A 20,692-nucleotide genomic window follows, 5' to 3' on the forward strand; every position below is an offset into this window, starting at 1 on the left:
GACAGTATCTGGTGTATCATAGTTCAACAAGATAAAAGGGTGAGTAAATGGATGGGTGGACTCACCCAACATTGAAGCTCTATTAATCATTAAGATTTGATAATCTTTTGTTTTTCTCTAGGATTGCAGTCAAAAAAAAAGAAAATAGAGTTGTTGGTTTCCCTGGGATCATATGGAAAGAAAAACACCAGCACCCTCCAGAGATAGTTCTTGCTGCCAAATGAAGAGCAACATGCTTCATGAAAAGCCTACCAACCTCTGAAGTCTCTCTCTTAAATCCACAATGCTTCTTTTTCTCCTTCAATTCCCATGATGTTTCCATTTGTTATTTCCTAATGAGGAGAGTCAGCAGTGAGGTATGCCAGGACTTCTTTCTCACACAGCTAATGCCAATCTCTGGCTAGCAAAACAAAATTGAATTAAAAAGAGAATGTTGATTAAAAAGACTTTAAAGTAATTGTCACAGTTCTTCATATGATGAATACATTCTGCTAGTTCCATTACCATGCGTCTGTACCATGCAATTTTGCTCTTGTTTACATTCCTGTCTTGTTCAGTCATTCGTGAATACGCGCATGCATTCATTCTGCAAATACTTGCCGAACACCTACCACAAGCACAGATCTCTGCTTTTTAAGTCTTAGCTTTGTGATTTAACTCTACACCTCCAGAGGGAAAAATGTATTTGCGACCAAAAACCATTAAGTTAAATCATGTGAAATTGTCTCTATTAAGTCATATTTTACCAAAAACAAAACAAAACCCAAAACCCAGGAATTTCATACGGCCAAATTTAATACCAAGCCTTATGAATTGTGTAAGATAAGTCAACCAACATAATAAGCTAATTAACAGAGCTGATTGTACACTTTTATTCATTAGATAGCATGGTACTTAAGATCTGAGAGTTTTTGAAGAGGTCTGACAATCCTTAAACAGAAAGAAGAAAAGGAAAAGGAGGAGGAGAAGGAGAAGAAAAAGAAGAAAGGCTCAAAGTACAAGGGAAAAATGCAAACAATATTGATAAATTTTAATTAAATGTCAATAATTAAATGTTAATTTAATTATTAAAATCCTAATTTATAACTAATAATTAAATTTCATTAAATGTCAATTCTCATGTCTTCACTAATTTTTATTCTTTTTATTAATAAACTTCTCACACTTTTGTAAATAAATTTAAGTTAGTTTTCCTCACTTAACAGAAATTCTCAAGAATGTACATGATTGTTGAGAGATCACAATACAAATAATCTCAAAAGCACATTTTTTTCACTGCTTCATTTACTGTTTAATTGGAGGATAATCAACACAATGTTGTGCTCATTTCTGCCATACGTCAACATGAATCAGCCATTGATATACATACGTCCCTTCCCTCTTGAACATCCCTCCCAGCCCTCCAGGTTGTCACACAGCACCGAATTGAGCTCCCTGTGTTATATGGCAAATTCCCACTATCTATTTTCCATATGGTAATGAATATGTTTCCCTGCTACTCTCTCAATTTGTCCACCCTCTCCTTCCCCCACTTTGTCCAAAGTCTGTTCTCTATATGCATCTCTCTATTGCTACTCTGCAAATAGGTTCGTCAGTACCATTTTCCTAGATTCCATATATATGCATTAATATAAGATATTTGTCTTTCTCTTTTTGACTTACTTCACTCTGTAATGTATAACAGGCTCTAGATTCACCCACCTCACTAGAACTGACTCAAATTCATTCTTTTTTATGGCTGAGTAATATTCCATTGTATATATTTACCACAACCTCTTTATCCATTTGTCTCTCAAGGGACATCTAGGCTGTTTCCACGTCCTGGATACTGTAAATAGTGCTGCAATGAACACTGCAGTACATGTGTCTTTTAGTATTGTGGTTTTCTTAAGGTAAATGCCCAGTACTGGGATTGCTGTGTCCTGTGGTAGTTTAATTCCTAGTTTTTAAAGAAATCTCTGCACTGTTCTCCACAGTGGCTGTATCATTTTACATTCCCACCAACAGTTCAAGAGGGTCTTCTTTTCTCCACACCCTCTCCAGAATTTATTGTTTGTGGATTTTTTTGATGATGGCCATCCTCACCAGTGTGAAGTGATATCTCATTGCATTTCTCTAACAATAATCTATGCTGAGCATTTTGTCATGTGTTTATTGACCATCTGTATGCCTTTTTGGATGTCTGTTTAGGTCTTCTGTCCATTTTTTGATTGAGTTGTTTGTTTTTTTGATATTGAACTGCATGAGCTGTTTGTATATTTTGGAGATTAATACTTTGTCAGTGGCTTTATTTGCAATTAGTTTCTCCCATTCTGAGAGTTGTCTTTTCATCTTGATTATGGTTTCTTTTGCTATGCAAAAGCTTTTAAATTTAATTAGGTCCCAAGATTTATTTTCATTTTTATTTCCATTACTGTAGGGGGCAAGTCATAGAGGATCTTGCTGTGATTTATGTCAAAAAGTGTTCTGCCTATATTTTCCTCTAAGATTTTTATATTTCCTGTTCTTATATTTTGGTCTTGAATCCATTCTGAGTTCATTTTTATGTATGGTGTTAGGAAGTGTTTTAATTTCTTTCTTTTACATGTAGAAGTCCAGTTTTCCCAGAACTACTTATTGAAGAGACTGTCTTTTCTTCATTATGTATTCTTGCATCTTTGGTCAAAGATTAGGTGCCCATAGGGGCATGGGTTTCTCTCTGGGCTTTCTATCTTATTCCATTGGCCTCTATTTTTGCTTTGTGTCAGTACCATACTGTCTTAATGACTGTAGCTTTGTAGTTAACCTGAAGACAGGAAGATTGAGTCCTCGAACTCCATTTTTCTCTCTCAAGATTTTTTTTTTTTTTTTTACTTATTTGGGGATCTTAAGTGTTTCCACAAAAATTGTGATTTTTTTATTTCTAGTTCTATGAAAAATTCAATTGGTAACTTGATAGGGATTGCACTGAATCTGTAGATTATTTTGGTAGTATAGTCTTTTTCACAATATTAATTCTTCCAATCCAAGAAAATGGTATATCTCTCCATCTGATTATGTTGTCTTTGATTTCTTTCATCAATGTCATAGTTTTGTGTATACAGGTCTTTTGTCTTCTTAAGTTGGTTTATTCCTAGGTATTTTATTCTTTTAGTTGCAATGATGAATTGGATTGATTTCCTTAATTTCTCTGATTTCTTATTGTTACTGTACAGGAATGCAGTATTGCAGTATCTGTGTATTGATTTTGTATCCTGAAACATTACTAAATTCACTGATAAGCTCTAGTAATGTTTTAATAGCATCTTTAGAATTTTCTATGTATAGTATCATGTTGTCTGCAAACAGTGAGAACTTTACTTCATTATCAATCTGAATTCCTTCTGTTTCTTTTTCTTCTCTAATTGCCATCATTAGGACTTCCAAAACTATGTTGAATAATAGTGGCAAGAGTGGGCACTCTTGTCTTGTTCCTGATCTCGGAGGAAATGCTTTCAGTTTTTCACCATTTAGAAAATGTTTGCTGTGGGTTTGTTATATATGCCCTTTATTATGGTGAGGTAGGTTCCTTCTATGCCTGTTTTCTGAAGAGTTTTTTTTTTTCATAAATGGGTGTTGAATTTTGTTGAGAGCTTTTTCTGCATCTATTGAGATTTTCATATGATTTTTATCTTTCAATTTGTTAATATGAAATATCACACCATTTGTGATTGATTTGCAAATATTGAAAAGTCCTTGCATCCCTGGGATAATATCAACTTGAACATGGTCCTTTTAATGTGTTGTTAGATTCTGTTTGCTAGAATTTTGTTAAAGGTTTTTGCATTTATGTTCATCAGTGATATTGGCCTATAATTTTCTTTTTTGTGTGTGATGTCTTTAGCTTTGGTATCACAGTGATGGTGGCCTTGTAGAATGAATTTGGAAGGGTTCCTGCATCTGCAATTTTTTGGAAGTATTTGAGAAGAACAGGCATTGGCTCTTCTCTAAGGATTCTTTGATAGAATTCTATCAAAAATTATTTGATAGAATTCACCTGTGAAGCCCTGGGCTTTTGCTTTGGGGGAGACTTTTTTTTTTCTATCACAGTTTTATTTCAGTGATTGTGATTGGTCTGTTCAAAATTTCTATTTCTTCCTGATTCAGTCTTGGAAGGTTGAACTTTTCTAAGAATCTATCCATTTCTTTCAGGTTGTCCATTTTATTGACATATAGTTGTTCATAATAGTCTCTTATTTTGTATTTCTTTATTGTCTATTGTAGCTTCTCCTTTTGCATTTCTAATTTTGTTTATTTGAGTCTTCTCTCTTTTCTTCATGAATCTGGCTAATGGTTTGTTAAATTTTTTTATCTTCTCAGAGAACCAGCTTTTAGATTTATTGATCATCGCTTCTCGGCCTTTTGGCTAAGATCAAGTGTAGATTTATTGATCATTACTATTGTTTCTTTCATTTCTTTTTCATTTCTTTTTTATCTGATTTTTATTATTTCTTTCCTTTTACTGACTTTGGGGCTTTTTTGTTCTTTTTTCAGTTGATTTAGGTGTAAGGTTAGGCTGTCTTTCAATGTCTTTACTGTTTCTGGAGATAGGATTGTATTCCTATAAACTTCCCCCTTAGAACTGCTTTTACTGCATCCAATAGGTTTTCAGTCATCGTGTTTCACTGTCATTTATTCTAGGTATTTTTCATCTCCTCTTTGATTTCTTCAGTAACATGTTGGTTATTTAGGAGTACATTATTTAATCTCCATGTGTTTGTGTTTTTTACAGTTTTTTTTTTCCTATAATTGATATCTAGTCTCATAGCATTATGGTCAGAAAAGATGCTTGATATGACTTCAGTTTTCTTAAATTTACTGAGGCTTGATTTCTGACCCAAGACGTGATCTATAATGGAGAATGTTCCGTGTGCATGTGAGTAAAAAAGTGTATTCTTCTGCATTTGGATGTAATATTCTGACAATATCAACTGGTCCCTCTAAGGCAATGTGTCACTTAAGGCTTGTGTTCCCTTATTAATTTTCTGTCTTGATGCTCTGTCCATTGGTGTTAGTGGAGTGTTAAAGGCCCCTACTATTATTATGTTACTGTCAATTTCCCCTTCTATGTCTGTTAGTGTTTGCCTTATGTATTGAGGTGCCCCAATGTACATAAATATTTACAGTTGTTATGTCTTCCTCTTGGATGAGGCTTCCCTGGTGGTTCTGTGGTAAAGAATCCACCTGCAATGCAGGGGACACAGGAGACACAGGTTCAATCCCTGGGTCAGGAAGATGCCCTGGAGTAGGAAATAGCAACCCATTTCAGTATTCCTGCTTGGAAAATCCCATGGACAGAGGAGCCTGGCAGGCCACAGTCCATGGGATCACAAAGAGTCAGACACATGTAAGCATGCACATGACACAAATTGGTTCTACCCACCTCTTTCAATTTTCCCTCTTATTTCTGCTGGTGTTCACCTTATTTATTGAGGTGCCTCTATGTTGGGTGCATAAATATTTACAATTGTCATGTCTTCTTGTTTTGATCCCTTGATCACTATGTAGTGTTCTTCCTTATCTCTTGTAAGTCTCTACTTTTAAGGTCTATTTTGTCTGATACAAGAATTGCTTCTCCAACTTTCTTTTGATTTCTATTTGCATGGAATTTCTTCTCAGTTTCAGTGTGTATGTGCCTCTAGATATGAAGTGGGTCTCTTATAGACAGCATAAATATAGGTCTTACCTTTGTAAGTAAGTCTCTGTATCCATTCAACCAGTCTCTGTCTTTTGGTTAGAATGTTTAACCCACTTACATTTAAAACAATTATTCATATATATATATATATATATATATATATATTCCTATTGGCATTTTAATTATTTTGGATTTGTTTTTGTCGGTCTTTTCCTTCTCTTATGTTTCCTACTTAAAGAAATTCCTTTAGCATTTGTCCTAAAGCTGATTTGATGGTGCTGAATTCTGTTAACTTTTACTTATCTGTAAAGCCATTGATTCTTCCATCAATTTTGAATGAGATCCTTGCTGAGTAGAGCAATGTTGTAGATTTTTCCCTTTCATTGTTGTTGTTATTGTTCAGTCACTAAGTCATGTCTGACTCTTTGTCACCCCCAGCAGCACATCCTGCCACTCCTTTCTGGCTTGTAGAGTTTCTGATGAAAGATCAGCTGTTAAGCTTATGGGGTTTCCCTTGAATGTTACTTGCTGCTTTCCTCTTGCTGCTTTTAATATTTTTTCTTTGTGTTTAATTTTTGTTAGTTTGATTAATATGTGTCTTAGTTTGTTTCTCCTTGGTTTTATTCTGATGGGACTCTCTGAGCTTCTTGGAGTTGATTGATGACTTAACCAAGTTAGGAAAGTTTTCAACTATAGTCTCTTCAAAAATTTTCTCAGACCCTATCTTTTTCTCTTCTTCTGAGCCCCCTATAATTTGAATGTTGGTGCACTTAATGTTATCCTAGAAGTGTGTGAGACTGTCCTCAATATTTTAATTCATTTTTCTTTATTCTGCTCTTCAGCAGTTATTTTCATCATTCTAGCTTCCAGCTCACTTATCCATTCCTCTGCCACAGTTATTCTGCTCTTGATTCCTTCCACAGTATTTTTCATTTCAGTCATTGTGTTGCTTTTCACTGTTTGTTTTTTCTTTATTTCTTCTTGGTCCTTGTTAAATGTGTTAAATATTCTTGCATTTTCTCCATTCTGTTTTCAAGATTTTGGATCTTTACTATTATTACTTTGTGTTCTTTCTCAGATGGTTTGCCTATTTCATTTGTTGATCTTGTGGATTTTTACCTTTTTCCTTCCTTTGCGCAATACTTCTCTGTCTTTCCATTTTCTTAACTTACTGTCTTTGAAGTCTCTTTCCCCAGGCTATAGGGTCATAGTTCCCTTTGTTTTTGGTCTCTGCCCTCAGTGAGTGAGGTTGGTCCAGTGGCTTATGAAGGCTTCATGTTGGGAGGTACTTATGCCCGTGTTCTGGTGGAAGGAGGTGAGTTTATCCCCCTCTGATGGGCAGAGTTGTGTGAGGTGGTGTGTTTTGGGATATCTGTTGATGATTGAGTTTGTGTTCTTGTATTGCTTGTTGTTTGGGTGAGGCATCTTGAGGTGGGTGCTGCCAGCAATTGGGGTGGTGCCAGGTCTTGGATACAGATGAAAGCCTTTGTGGGAGTTCTCATTGATTAATATTCCTTGAGGTCAGTATTTCTTCAGAAGTCTTGTGTCCTGAACTCAGTTGCTTCCATCCCAGAGTCTCAAGCCCAACCTCTGGTCAGAGAATGAAGACCCAACAAGCCGTCTGTTATGGCAATAAAGGGTATTAAAACAAACAAAAAACTAATAAGCAAACAAAATAACAAGAAACAAAAAACAAACCCCAGACAAATGGTAAAAGCAAATTCAGACAAATAACAACAAAAACAAAGGAACACAGACACACACACACACACAAAACCAAAACAGACCTAGGAAAACAAAGTACAAGAGAGTGACCCAGTGAGCAAAGGAAACCAAAAATATCAAACAATTAAAAACAAAACTAACTAAAACAGAAAAAAGACCAAAGCAGAATGTCAGGTAAGGAATAAAGCAAAGAAAAGAAAACAAACAAACATAATGAAAAACAAGAAAAGTAGAAAAGCAAAGTTAAATAAAAGTATATTAAAAAGATCTATATGTGTATATATATATATATATGTATAATAACAACAAGGAAAGAATAAGAACAAAATAAAAAGAAACATAAAAATGCAGATCTGTAGAAAGCCAAAGTTGAAGTAGAAATATATAAAGGAAATAAAAAGTGTGTTTAAAACAAAAACAAGAAAAAGCTCTCAAATGCCCAAATAGAGATAACAGTAATAAATCATCAATCACAGCAGCAGAGAAAAAAATCCAGAACTACAGGACAAATCAAAATATAAAAATACAAATAACTGTCTTTTATGTGTTCCATAAAAGCACAGTCAGTGTCCTTTTCCCAGCTGTGAGCCATAGCGCACCGCCATCTATCTAGGAAGCCCTCCGACGTGGCATTGGAGGCCTGGTCTTTGGACCTGCTGTGGGACTAATTAGCTCACTGATCTGACCCTACTCCTGCGTGTTCTAGCCTCCAATGTCCACAGCTGCCAGAGCTAGGGCACTTTCTTTTCTGGGAATGCTCATATATCTATGACATAGACACAGTCTGCCTAGGTGATTGTGTGGATTTAATCTTCAGCTTATACAGCTGGTGGAAAGGTTTTCAAACCTCTTCCTTAGCCATTCCATCCCTGGATCCCAATAGTAGGGGTGCTTCCCTCATGGATCAGACAGTGACGAATCTGCCTGCAATGAGGGAGAGTCAGGTTTTGTCCCTGGGTTATTAAAATCCCTGAAGAAAAGAATGGCAACCCACACCAGTATTTCTCACCTGGAAAACTCCATGGAAAGAGGAGCCTGGAGGGCTATAGTCCATGGGGTTGCAAAGACTCAGACCAACTGAGCAACTAACACTTCCACTTTCCCTTTCTCTATGTGAGTCCTCCACAGAAGTTTGCTCTGAGGCTGCCCTGGAGGACTTGGGTCTGCTCCAGTGAGGACCGGTTGTGAAAGTGGCATGGCTGCTTGTATAGTGGGGATCCCAGTGGCACCAAGTGCTCAGGGAAGCGAGCACCACAGGCACTGGAGATATGGTGCTATGAGGTCCTTTTCTAGCCTCTGGCAGCGCTGCCCCGGTGAGGACCTGGCGTGGAGGTGCCCCTGCTTGTATTGCAGGGACCGCAGTCGCTCTAGGTGTATAGGAAGCCATCAGTAACAGGCGCAGAAGATACAGCACTATTAGAATTCTCTTCTAGTCTCTGGTAGGTGGTGTTCAAAGGGCCTCCCTGACTGGTCCTTCTCTATTATTCAGCACAGGAGGCACTCAAAAGGCACCCCTGGGGGGGTCCTTTACTATTGCTCAGTGTGTTAGGCGTTCAAAAGTCCACCCTTGTTGAGGTCTTTTTCTATTGGTTGCTAGTGCGTGGGGAGAGAGAGGTGATCATGATGGTTCCACCCCTTGTGGATGACTCAACACTCTGCCTCCATAGCTGCCCAGCATTCCTCCAAAGGCACTCCTCACCATGGACTTCCTCGCTCCCATCCCCTCTGGTCATCTTCCCACAATCAACAACTGTCCTCACCTTGGGATTGCTCCCCAATCCCCATGCTCCTGCTCCCAGCCACGGTGCATTTCAGTGGACTTGCCTCCCTGTTCAGGGTACGTAGGACCACAGCATGAATTGTTTCTGTGATTCTCAATCCATTCAGACTGTCACAGATCGGCTGCTTCACTCTCTGACAGGCTCAAATGTTTCCCTTTCTGTCCCAACTGATTGGCCTGGATGCAAGTGTCTCTCCTGCTTCAGCTCACCCACCCCCCCAGGTACAGATAAGGTGCCACTCACTCTCTCCTCCGCCGCCCGGCCCCCATTTCCTTCCTTCATCCTACCAAGTTTTGCACAAAACTATATTTTCCTTTCTGGTGGTCAGGGACTCCTGCCAGTACTCAACTGGTTCTCTGTGAGATCCTCTGCTTCTGAAGATATATTCCTGACATCTTTGTGGAGAGAGATGTACTCAGAGAGAGATGTACTGTGGAGAGAGTTGTACCTACTCCTCTGCCATCTTGTCTCTCCTCAAAAGAAAAATTTAAGAAGCAATTTTCAAGTGTTTTTTTCTTTTTCCCTAGCAAAGAAAAAGCCTGTTGGATATTACATGTATTTTAATATTAGGTAGGACACAGAGATGGTGTTCTAAAAATAACAATGTCCAACCCTTTAGGGTATAAAATAGCACTGGCACTCAAGAGTACCTATTTCCTTGCCCCAGAAGTCTGAGTCAATCAGAAAGAATTAGGATGTTCAGTGCATAGAAATACTACCCTCTGTTCCTAGACAATCCACTGTTGAAAGAATTTCTGATGTAGAGCCTTTGAATCAAGGAAGAGTTACCATACTAGCTACTGAGAATTCCTTACATCCTTGTGAATTATAAATGTCAAACAGGAAAAGAGCTGAGCCTTGATGAGATCCCTGAGGGTTAGCATAATGATTTATCAGAGTCCCTTTGCTGGAAATGGGGGAAACAGTGTAGGTTGACTGTTGACAATGATACTCTCCAACTTCCTCCAGAGGTGGTGTATCTGGTAGAGCATTTCCAGCAGGGTGCACCATTGAGACACCAGAAACTGCCCAACAGGAATTAGCACAGAGGATGAATCACCAGAAACTGGGGGCAAGGAAGAGCTCTGGAGGCTAAGGCTTACATGGTTCAACTTGGACTGAAGTTTCCTGAGAAGAGAAGTCCTCACTTGGTCCTGCCAGACTGAGCACAGTATAACCAGCCTTCTGAGAGGCCATCCCACAAATTCAGAGAGAAGGATGTGTGGGGGGAATAGTCCTCTGACACTCAGACTTTACATTCAGTTCATTTTACTGAGCTCCAGCCATTATCAAAGGACCTGGGGAAGCTGGATGGGCATTCATGTTTCCTTGGGCCTAATAGGAAAGACAGCTTCAGAGAAATACTACATTTTTATTGTTTTCCTTTTTTATACTTAAAACTCCAGTTGCTTATTTACTCTACTTATGATACGACAGACATATACTTATATCACTGCCAAGAGCTGTCTTGTTTTACATCGTTATCTCCCCAAGGCCTTTTGAGTGTGTATTTGATTGCAAACACAGCCGAATACTGCATCCAAAACCCCACAAGAGCAGCTCCTGAGTTAGTGTCTCGATATTTATGAAAAACTGTCCAAAATGGTGAATAAAGACTAGAATCAGCTTAAGTTTAGTTTAAAAGAAAATAAAACTTTTTGTCTCTTAGTCTCTGTTTGTGAATGTGTCTCTCTCTCATACACAAACACACACAAGTAATTTATAGAATAACCATCTATCCTTCTGTTCACCAGTCCACCTCCCAGCCCCTCCACCCTCACCTCACGTTCATTACCAACTACTGTACTGAGAGCAGTGAAATGGTTCAAGAGAATGGAGTGGTGTGGCTTTTTAATAGTAGATAATTTACTGAACTCTTAAACCCCAAGATAAACCCAGGGATAATAATATCTCCTTCATAGAATTGTTAGGTTGATTCATTGAGATAACGCATATAAAGACCTTGGCACCCAAGAGCAATAAGTGGTTGCTGTTGTTATGTTATCATGCAAGGCTATTGATATAAATCTTTTCAAGTTTGACTCTAATGTATGTGACATTAGACAGCCAAGAGGATTAAATCTGAAAATGGAGGATAATATATGGCAGAGTGGCTTAGTACTCTCCTTTATCTAATTGGTGGATTCAGTGATTTTTTTTTAAGGGAGGCTGTTTTGTGTGTGTGAGGCAAAATATACATTATATAAAATTTACCATTTGATCAATTTTTAACAATAGAGTTTTGTGGCATTAAGTACATTCATGTTGTGCAACCATCACCACTATCCATCTGCAGACATTTTTCATCATCCCAAACTGAAACTCCCATTAAACAGTAACTCTCCATTCCCTACCACCCCAACCATGGTGGCCACTATTTTACTTTCTATCTCTGTGACTTTGACTTTTTAAAATAATAGCCATCCTAGTAGGGTATGAAGTGGTATCTCATTGTGGTTTCAATTTACACATCCCTAATTAATTATTAATGATGTTGAGCATCTCTTCATGTGGTTATTGATCTTTAGTATTTTTTTCTTTGAAGAAATTTCTGCTTAAGTCCTTTGCCTGTTTGCTGTTATCATCGCTGTTGAGTTGTATGAGATCTTTATATATTCTGGAAAGTAATTCCTTATCAGATATATGATTTGCAAGAAGTTTTTAAAGTTGAAGTCTAATTTACCTACTTTTCCTTTTGTTGCCTGTGCTTTTGGTGTCATTGAATCCAAGTCAATGTCACATAGAGCTTTCCCCCTATGTTTTCTTCTAAGAGTCTTACACTTTATTAGTTCTTATGTTTAGGTTTTTTATTCATTTTGAGTTAATTTTTGTATATGGTGTAAGGTAAGGTTCCAATTTCATTATTTTGCAATGTGAATATCCCAGTATCGTTTGTTGATCAATGATTTTTTTAAACCATGTGCTAGCCTGCTAAAGTCAATCTACATGGAAAGGACAAGAGAAAAGAGGATCAGGATGACACTGAATCATTTCACAGATTGTGTTCTAATATGTTTGTTTTCATAGCTATATTATAGATATTCCTACATCCTCCATATAGCATTATGAAGTAGTAGTATTTTGTTCCAAAAAAGTACTATAGAGTTGAAAATAGAAATATTACTATCTTTCTGACCAAAAAGAAAACTGTCACTAGTTTAACTCAGGTATGGCCAATTTTGCATTAAGTCATAAATAATTTTGTATTTAGGAAGATTTCTAGTCTGACAAATCCTGATTTGACCAATAGGGTGCAAAAAAGACTAAGGTTAAGTAATCTTTCAAACGGAGAGAATAGAGTAATTCTAAAGTTAAAAAAAGGAGAAAAGAAAGAAACTTAAGGAAAAAGAGTATAAACTGGGGATGCTATTAAATCTACTATTATAAACAAATTTGAAATATATTCTAAGAGTGCACCCAAAAAAAAGCTGTATGGCTTCATCATTATTTATCCCATACTAAATGGATCACAATACACTGTGGAAAATTCTGAAAGAGATGGGAATACCAGACCACCTGACCTGCCTCTTGAGGAACCTGTATGCAGGTCAGGAAGCAACAGTTAGAACTAGACATGGAACAACAGACTGGTTCCAAATAGGAAAAGGAGTACGTCAAGGCTGTATACTGTCACCCTGCTTATTTAACTTATATGCAGAGTACATCATGAGAAACACTGGACTGGAAGAAGCACAAGCTGGGATCAAGATTGCCGGGAGAAATATCAATAACCTCAGATATGCAGATGACACCACCCTTATAGCAGAAAGTGAAGAGGAACTAAAAAGCCTCTTGATGAAAGTGAAAGAGAAGAGTGAAAAAGTTGGCTTAAAGCTCAACATTTAGAAAACTAACATCATGGCATCTGGTCCCATCACCTCATGGGAAATAGATGGGGAGACAGTGGAAAGAGTGACAGACTTTATTTTTTGGGGGCTCCAAAATCACTGCAGATGGTGATTGCAGCCATGAAATTAAAAGATGCCTACTCCTTGGAAGGAAAGTTATGACCAACCTAGATAGCATATTAAAAAGCAGAGACATCACTTTGTCAACAAAGGTCTGTCTGGTCAAGGCTATGGTTTTTCCACTGGTCATGTATGGATGTGAGAGTTGGACTGTGAAGAAAGCTGAGCACCAAAAAATTGATGCTTTTGAACTGTGGTGTTGGAGAAGACTCTTGAGAGTCCCTTGGACTGCAAGGAGATCCAACCAGTCTATCCTAAAGGAGATCAGTCCTGGATGTTCATTGGAAGGACTGATGCTGAAGCTGAAACCCCAATACTTTGGCCACCTGATGGGAAGAGCTGACTCATTTGAAAAGACCCGATGCTGGGAGGGATTGGGGGCAGGAGAAGGGGACGACAGAGGATGAGATGGCTCGATGGCATCACTGACTCGATGGACATGAGTTTGTGTAAACTCTGGGAGTTGGTGATGGACAGGGAGGCCTGGCGTGCTGCGATTCATGGGGTCGCAAAGAGTTGGACACAACTAAGCGACTGAACTGAACTGACTGAAAATGGAAATATTTCTGTTTTAAAATTAAACAGGGAGGATGGGAGGGAGGCTCAAAAGGGAGGGGATAAATGTATACTTATGGCTGATTCATGTTGTATGGCAGAAATCAACAGAATATTGTAAAGCAATTATCCTCCAATTAAACATAAATTTTAAAAGTTAAACAACAGACTGAGAAAATGAGAATATTCATACCTACAGTTAATCAACAGTGGGACAGGATAACAACTCTAGAATGGGATAGTGATCCATTTTCCCCTTTGTCATCATCTCTGAGTCTATTCATTCCCAAAGCCTATCAGCTTATTTTCCAAATTGTTCTTGCATCACTTTCCTGTTTGGAAGGAAAATGGGAACAAATGAATGAATGGGGAAGGACAAAAAGGAAAACAGATCTATTTTCATGTGGGACCTTTTTTTTCTTTTATTCATTGAAGTGCAATTATCATTAACACATTTTCAAAGGTAGTGATCAACCCAATGAAGGTGTATATTTTGATGGTGTCAGTTAAATGTTTTCTTAGAGACCCAGTAAGATAAAAGAATTACAAGACTCAGCAGAATCCTACAGAGCTGTGTATCTGTTAGTCACTCAGTTGTGTCCAACTCTTTGTGGCCTATAGCCCCCCAGGCTCCTCTGTTCATGGAATTCTCCTGGCAAGAATCCTAGAATGGGTTGCCATTTCCTTTTCCAGGGGATCTTCCCGACCCAGGGATAGAACCCAGGTGTCTCACATTGCAGGCAGATTCTTTACCATCTGAGCCACCAAGGAAGCCCCCGCAAAACTTTAGGAGTGCCCAAATCTCAAGAGAGGGTAAGATACAAATTATACGCAAAATAGGAAAGTTGTAAGTAAATTAATATATAACATAGAACTCTTCCAGGGGCTTCCCAGGTGGCACTAATGATAAAGAACCCACCTGCCAATGAAGGAGAGCTAAGAGGTGCAGGTTCAACCCTGGGTTGGGAAGTTCCCCTGGAGGAGGGCATGGCAACACACTCTAGGATTCTAGTCTGGAGAATCCCATGTACAGAGGAGCCTGGGAGGCTACAGTCCACAGGGTCACACAGAGTCAGACACGAGTAAAGCGACTTAGCACGCTGTATGACTTTCTTGACACAAGAGAAGTCATTTTCTGCCTTAACCATTTTGTGCTCTAAGCCTGGCCACAATGCTTGTCCTTGAACAAGTCTCAGTAATTAATGAACTTAAGGGAACGAAAGAATGCAGTTCAGTGGGAGTCTTTCACTGAGAGTGCTAAAGATTAGCCTGAAGCCCTCAACCACCAGATCATCTAGAGGGACTCTCGAGAGTCCCTTGGACTGCAAGGAGATCAAACAAGTCAATCCCAAAGAAAATCAACCCTGAATATTCATTGGAAGGACTGATGTTGAAGCTCCAATACTTTGGCCACCTGATGTGGCGTCAACTCATCGGTAAAGGCTTTGATGCTGGGAAAGATTCAAGGCAGGAGGAGAGGGGGATAACAGAGGATGAGATGGTTGGATGGCATCACCGATTCAATGGACATGAGTTTGAACAAACTCCAAGAGATTGTGAAGGACAGGGAAGCCTGGCGTGCTGCAGTCCTTGGGGTTGTAAAGAGTTGGACATGACTGAGCGACTGAACAACAACAAGAGATGATGATGTTGACCTTTGATGACTCTAGTGATTTCAGCCAATTAAAGTTTGGACTGCTAACTGTCCAAGCCACTTCATGAATATGCATATACCCTTAACTTAAAACTTCCCCAATGTTGCTGTTCCAGGTAATACTGCTTTGGGAAAGACACCTAGTGTTCTCCTTACATGTTGCAAGTAAAAAGTCCTTCCTTCTCCTATGCTTTGGCTTGATATGTCTTTTGGCTCGACACTCACCAAGAGGCAAACCCAGTTTTCAGGTAATGATCCTATTGAAATATAGGATTTCTCGAAAGAGAAATTGATTTTTCACTGGTGTAACATGTTATTTCTTCCCAGTGCATGGATGTTCTGAAAGGGTTAAGGCCTTCTTTCATCAAAAATAGAAAGTACAAGAGTGAAAAACACCCATTTTGTTTTCAAAATGAAAAGTGAAAGAGAAATAAGCCAAATCAAGGAACTACCCATTTCCTCCTGCACAATTTTTTAAAGCGTGCCTGTTCTTATCCTGCTTTTTTCCTGTTAGTTTTCATTTGGCTACTCCATATCTCTGCACACAGGGAGACTAGAACTTCCTTGAATTTCTATGAATCTATTTTGTGAGTTTGAGTTGTTCTTTCCTGGCAAGGTTCAAATGCATGTTGATAAAAGGAGACAAGTTTACAAAATAATGAAGTTTCAGCTGACCAGTTCCCTGATTTGGAAACTTAAGGGATCACTGAACATTTCTGTGCTTTCATTTCATCATCGAAAAGCGCCAATATAATATAGTGACTACCTCCTAGTATTTGAAGATATTTTAGCCAAGAGTTCTCCTACAGCTTCCCAGAAATGATGGGCTTCAAGGAAGACTGTGCACATGCATAATTAGTGTGCAAACTATATACTGCTTTTATCAGATTCTGAAAAGAACACATAAGCCAAAAAAGCTTTAAAAAGAGTAAAAGCTACTCTATGCTCTTAGGGTGACAGAAGGAAGTACAAAAATTAATTCACACTGGAGGAATTTCAGATCTGGTTAGGGAGCCAAACTTAATGCAGCCAATACAATGGGAGCACCATAAAAGGCAAAGATATCAAAGAGCTTCATTTCCAGGTTCACTCTACAGGAATCCAGGAAAGGGGGAGATGAATGAGCCAGCAGCAGAGAAAGCTTCCTGGAAGAGGTGAGACTCAACATCCTCTTGTTCTCCTATCTCAGGGGTCTTGTCCGGTCCTGTGAACGTTGAACACGTAAAGTAGATGATCATTTGTTTCTTTTCTAAAATGTTAGCCATTCAGGTTACAAAGCTGAAATCAATCATGTAAGAGTTTCTAAGTATTTCTAACCCTCTATGCTAACAACTTCAACCATGCTCCTTTTAAAACCTGATAGATACAACGACGGTGTTTTTAAATAAGGAGCATAAGCAGTGTGACTTACATTGTTATTAGAGGTCCCTGCCTCCATCTTGTAAACTGACTTAAAAAAAAACGAAGCTGGATTTGCCAGCCCCTCCACCCCCGAGGTTGTCTCTGAGCCTCACAGTCTCCATCTAGCTGTCACTGTGTACCAGGGAGACAGCCTAATTTTACCATTGCCTGAACGTAAATAGTTCTCCAGAATGCAAATTTATGAAAAGAGATTTGAAGAATTATAACCACATTTGCATTCTCTAAGGTACTTCACCCTTCTGCTAGCAGGAATAATTTCAGTGCCTATACCACAAAAAAAAAAAAAAAAAAAAAAAAACTTTATCTTCTTCAGATGGTATCATTCTATTGTGTGTCAGCTTTCTTGCATTTCCTGTTTCATCTTCCTGCTCAAGGATTTGCATACTTAATTGACTTCACAGGAAATGTACTCACATAAGTGATGATTGAAATACATGTTTTTTGAAGTAAAATGATTATGCTCCAAAAACTAAAAACTTATTGGTGGATTATGAGTTACGGATGGGAGCTTTAGCCTGTTTCTTCTTAGCCAAAATACACCTCTTAAATATACTACATTTAGAAATATTAAATAAACACAAACTGAAATGGAACTCAAATGAATAAATTGAAACTCAGTGTTCATTTAACCAGAGACTTGTGCTACATTGTTAATGGAAATTGTTCAGTTTTTGTTTATCATGTGATTTTTGTCCAACTGACTGGCCCAGAGAGAAAAGTCATGGAATGATCAAGAAAAAGTAATTATTATGTAGTGTATAGTGAAAATATGTTGATAAACTTAGTAGTAAACAGTGTCAGAACATCAGGGTTATTTCCACTGATGAATCTTGCCTGCTAATCTGTTTTTCATCTTCCTCGTATGTCACTTACTCCTCCCTTTAGAGCCCAGGCTTGCCTATACCTTGACACTACCTGGGGAACTGTATTAAAAAACACTGATGCCTGGGGCTTAAAACTAGAGGTCTTTATTTAATGGTCTCGGATTAAACCTGAAAACTTGGATTTTTTAAAACTTCCCAGGTGATTTTAATGGGCTGCCAGGTGAAAAACTTCTGCTTTAGACCCTAATTTGTACTGTTCCAACAGATAGTGGATGAGAGGCTTTCTGGTTATGCTAAAGAATGTCTCCATTTCAAGGTCTTCTGGCAATGTCTTATTGTCTAAAAAAATGCCTAGTTTTCTCATACCTGCCTTACCTTGATCTTCCTCCTCCATTCATTCATTGAATGCTTATGATGTGCCAGAGACAGTATAATTTCTGACTACTCTCCTAGCTCCTGAGTAACCTCAAGCCCCATTTTAAAAATACCTACAATTTCAAGGCAATCTCAAATTCCTTTCTACCTCTGGGAACTGACCCCTCCTCTGCCTTTCTGTCTTGTCCTGGCAATGGTTTTATCCATATTTCTAACCACATCTCAATTTTGAAAAACATTTTTGTTTAAGAAATAAATAAAAGGAAACATCCATTTACTAAAGAATTTTTATCGTCATGGTAGTAGTTAGTATTAGCTCAGGATCAAACAAAAAAAATTGGTGCCCCTCTACTAGGTTAATGTGGTAATACTTACAAGATCTAGAAATTTGCAACCTCAAATTAAGATGTCAGTTGCTAACAAATATTACCAAAAAATTAACGCATGAACCTAGACTGTCATGTACTTTATATTTTTAATGAAACAAATAACATCTTATGATAAGGTTAAAATATGTCCTGTATTTAAATATTGATGAGATAGATTTAAATGCATTGAAATTGATGGTTAAAATTATCATAATCATTTTGTTCTTTTTAAGATTATAGTTTGTTTTAAATAGGTATTATATACTCAAAATTGAAAAGTCAGAAAGTCAGCAAAGTACAAAACAAGGATTTATAATAATATCTCCACCGAAGTCAACCACTGTTAACATGTTAATATGAATCCTCTACAAACTCATTTTATATATAAAATGGGTTAATAACATACACAAAATTTACTATTCAGACACTTTTTAAAAAGGTCTGTGTCAATCTTTAAGACTTCAAAGCTCTACCTGTAGCTGTTTTCATATCAGTAAGGCATAGTAACTGGATAAACCTGGCCAGTTACACAAATGTTTCTGAGATAACATGCAAATAAACCTTATATATCAATGTGTGAAAACTGGACAGACCACAGGGTTCAAAAAAGGAAGTACTGTCTGCATAGCTAACTTGCACATTCACTGTCCGAGTTACAGCATCTTCGGAGTCGCTGTGTGCCACCCACATCAACTCGTTCATAAAAAAATGGTAAGTAATAGATTTTATGACTCTCTTTCATCTCCTGGCAAACATCTGATCTTTTCTACACAGAGCAGAGAGGGGTGGGTGTGCCTCACGGGCAGGTCCTCCAAGCCTCTGGAATTTTTGCTTATCTCATCGTCGTTCCCTTTGTTAATAAAGTTGCTAAGGCGTTATTATACCAGTTGAGAGACTGTGGCTGCAGGAGTTCCCTTTTCTGATTCTAGCCTTCCGAACAGAGGAAGAGTTATGCCTTAAAGAAAGAAAAGCTACATTCTTTGTCTTTGCTTCTTAAGATGGTTCGTTTAGAACCACAGGGCAGTCAAGTTTCCTTTCAGGAGCACTTTGGAAACCTGAAGAAAACGCCAGTGATATACATTGGGTAATATTGCTGAGCATGAGTGTCATTTTGACAACATAGTGAAGTTTTACAAGAGGAGTTCTTTTGTTTAGAAAAATGCAGTTTAGGGGATTTCCCTGGTGGTCCAGTTGTTAAAGACTACGCACTTCTAGGTGCAGGTTCAGTCCCTGGTCTAGAAACTAAGAGCCCACATGCCCCTACAACATGGAGAAAAATTAAAATTTAAAAAAAGAAAGAGAAAGAAAATGAAGTTTATTATTTTAATTAAGAGAAGCAAACAAAATCCAAACAGTCCAAATCTTAGGGACAGGTTGTGTTCCAAAGTTAATAGAAAATCCTTATGTGGAGCACACTTAAAATCGTGACTGGGTTCCCAGTGTGCCATAAAAACTAGCTTAACTCATAATGAACCTTAACTACAGCATTAATATTCTGCTAGTTTCCTATTATTTCTCTGTATAATTGATTGTGTTCTCATACATGTGGTGTTCTTAGGCTCCCAAAGTCCATAAGAGAGACAACTTTTTAATTCCACGCAACTTTCCCCAACTCTCCAGGTCCTGTAAGACTAGAAATTGGTTACCCCTTCTCTCCTTATGGAGAAGGAAATGGCAACCCACTCCAGTATTCTTGCCTAGAGAATTCCATGGACAGAGCAGCCTGGTGGGCTACAGTCCATGGGATCAGAGAGTCAAACACGACTTTGTGACTGAGAAATCTCTCCTTATGGAGAAGATGACTGATTTGCCACCTCCCAGTGGGAAAATGGGGACTGAAGCAATGATCCCTACAAGTAGTTGGTGGGGATAGAGAGTGCACCCTGCAGGCACTGGAATGGACAGGGTAAAGAATTCATGGCACGAGTTTGTAGTCTGAAATCTTGTGAGCCAAAGTGGGGAAAGTGCAGAGGTGGCTCAGATGGTAAAGAATCTGCCTGCAATGCAAGAGACCTGGGTTTGATCCTTGGGGAGGGAAGATCTCCAGAGGGAGAAGAGAATGGCTACCCACTCCAGTATTCTTGCCTGGGAAATGCTATGGACAGAGGAGCCTGGCGGGCTTCAGTCCATGGGGTCGCAAAGAGTCAGATACTACTGAGCGAATATCACTTTCACTAATGTTTCCATACTTGACCTGCAGATCTAGGATTCTTAGAAAAAATCTTGACCTTAATTGCCATATTCTTTTCAAAAACAAGTGAGGGCATTGTGGTTTACGGGGTTATTTGAATTTTCTTAGGGAACACAAGATGGTAATAGAAGAAAAAAAGAAAGGTTTAATTGGATAGTGTGTTTGATGTCTTA

At 38.2% G+C, this 20,692-nt stretch overlaps 2 protein-coding genes and 1 pseudogene across 4 annotated transcripts in view; all 3 read left to right on the forward strand.

Annotated features, from left to right (window-relative positions):
• C9 (complement C9) overlaps positions 1–447 on the forward strand; it is a 63,149-nt gene extending 62,702 nt beyond the window's left edge. Inside the window, exon 11 of the mRNA XM_043489093.1 lies at positions 122–447. The gene's annotated coding sequence lies outside the window, so the exon portion shown is untranslated. The remainder of the gene's footprint in view (positions 1–121) is intronic.
• Positions 448–4,364: 3,917 nt separating this feature from the next.
• LOC122454673 lies at positions 4,365–4,436 on the forward strand (annotated as a pseudogene).
• A 14,509-nt stretch (positions 4,437–18,945) lies between these two features.
• FYB1 (FYN binding protein 1) overlaps positions 18,946–20,692 on the forward strand; it is a 164,300-nt gene continuing 162,553 nt past the window's right edge. The window contains exon 1 of one of the 3 annotated variants that reach the window (XM_043488906.1): positions 18,946–19,039. In XM_043488906.1, coding sequence (XP_043344841.1) covers positions 19,037–19,039 — 3 coding nt within the window. In that variant the 5' untranslated portion in view covers positions 18,946–19,036. The remainder of the gene's footprint in view (positions 19,040–20,692) is intronic. The other 2 variants (XM_043488909.1, XM_043488907.1) reach the window with 2 other exon arrangements.

Source organism: Cervus canadensis, chromosome 16, assembly GCF_019320065.1.
Source record: "Cervus canadensis isolate Bull #8, Minnesota chromosome 16, ASM1932006v1, whole genome shotgun sequence".
In the NCBI taxonomy this organism is placed as follows: Eukaryota; Metazoa; Chordata; class Mammalia; order Artiodactyla; family Cervidae; genus Cervus; species Cervus canadensis.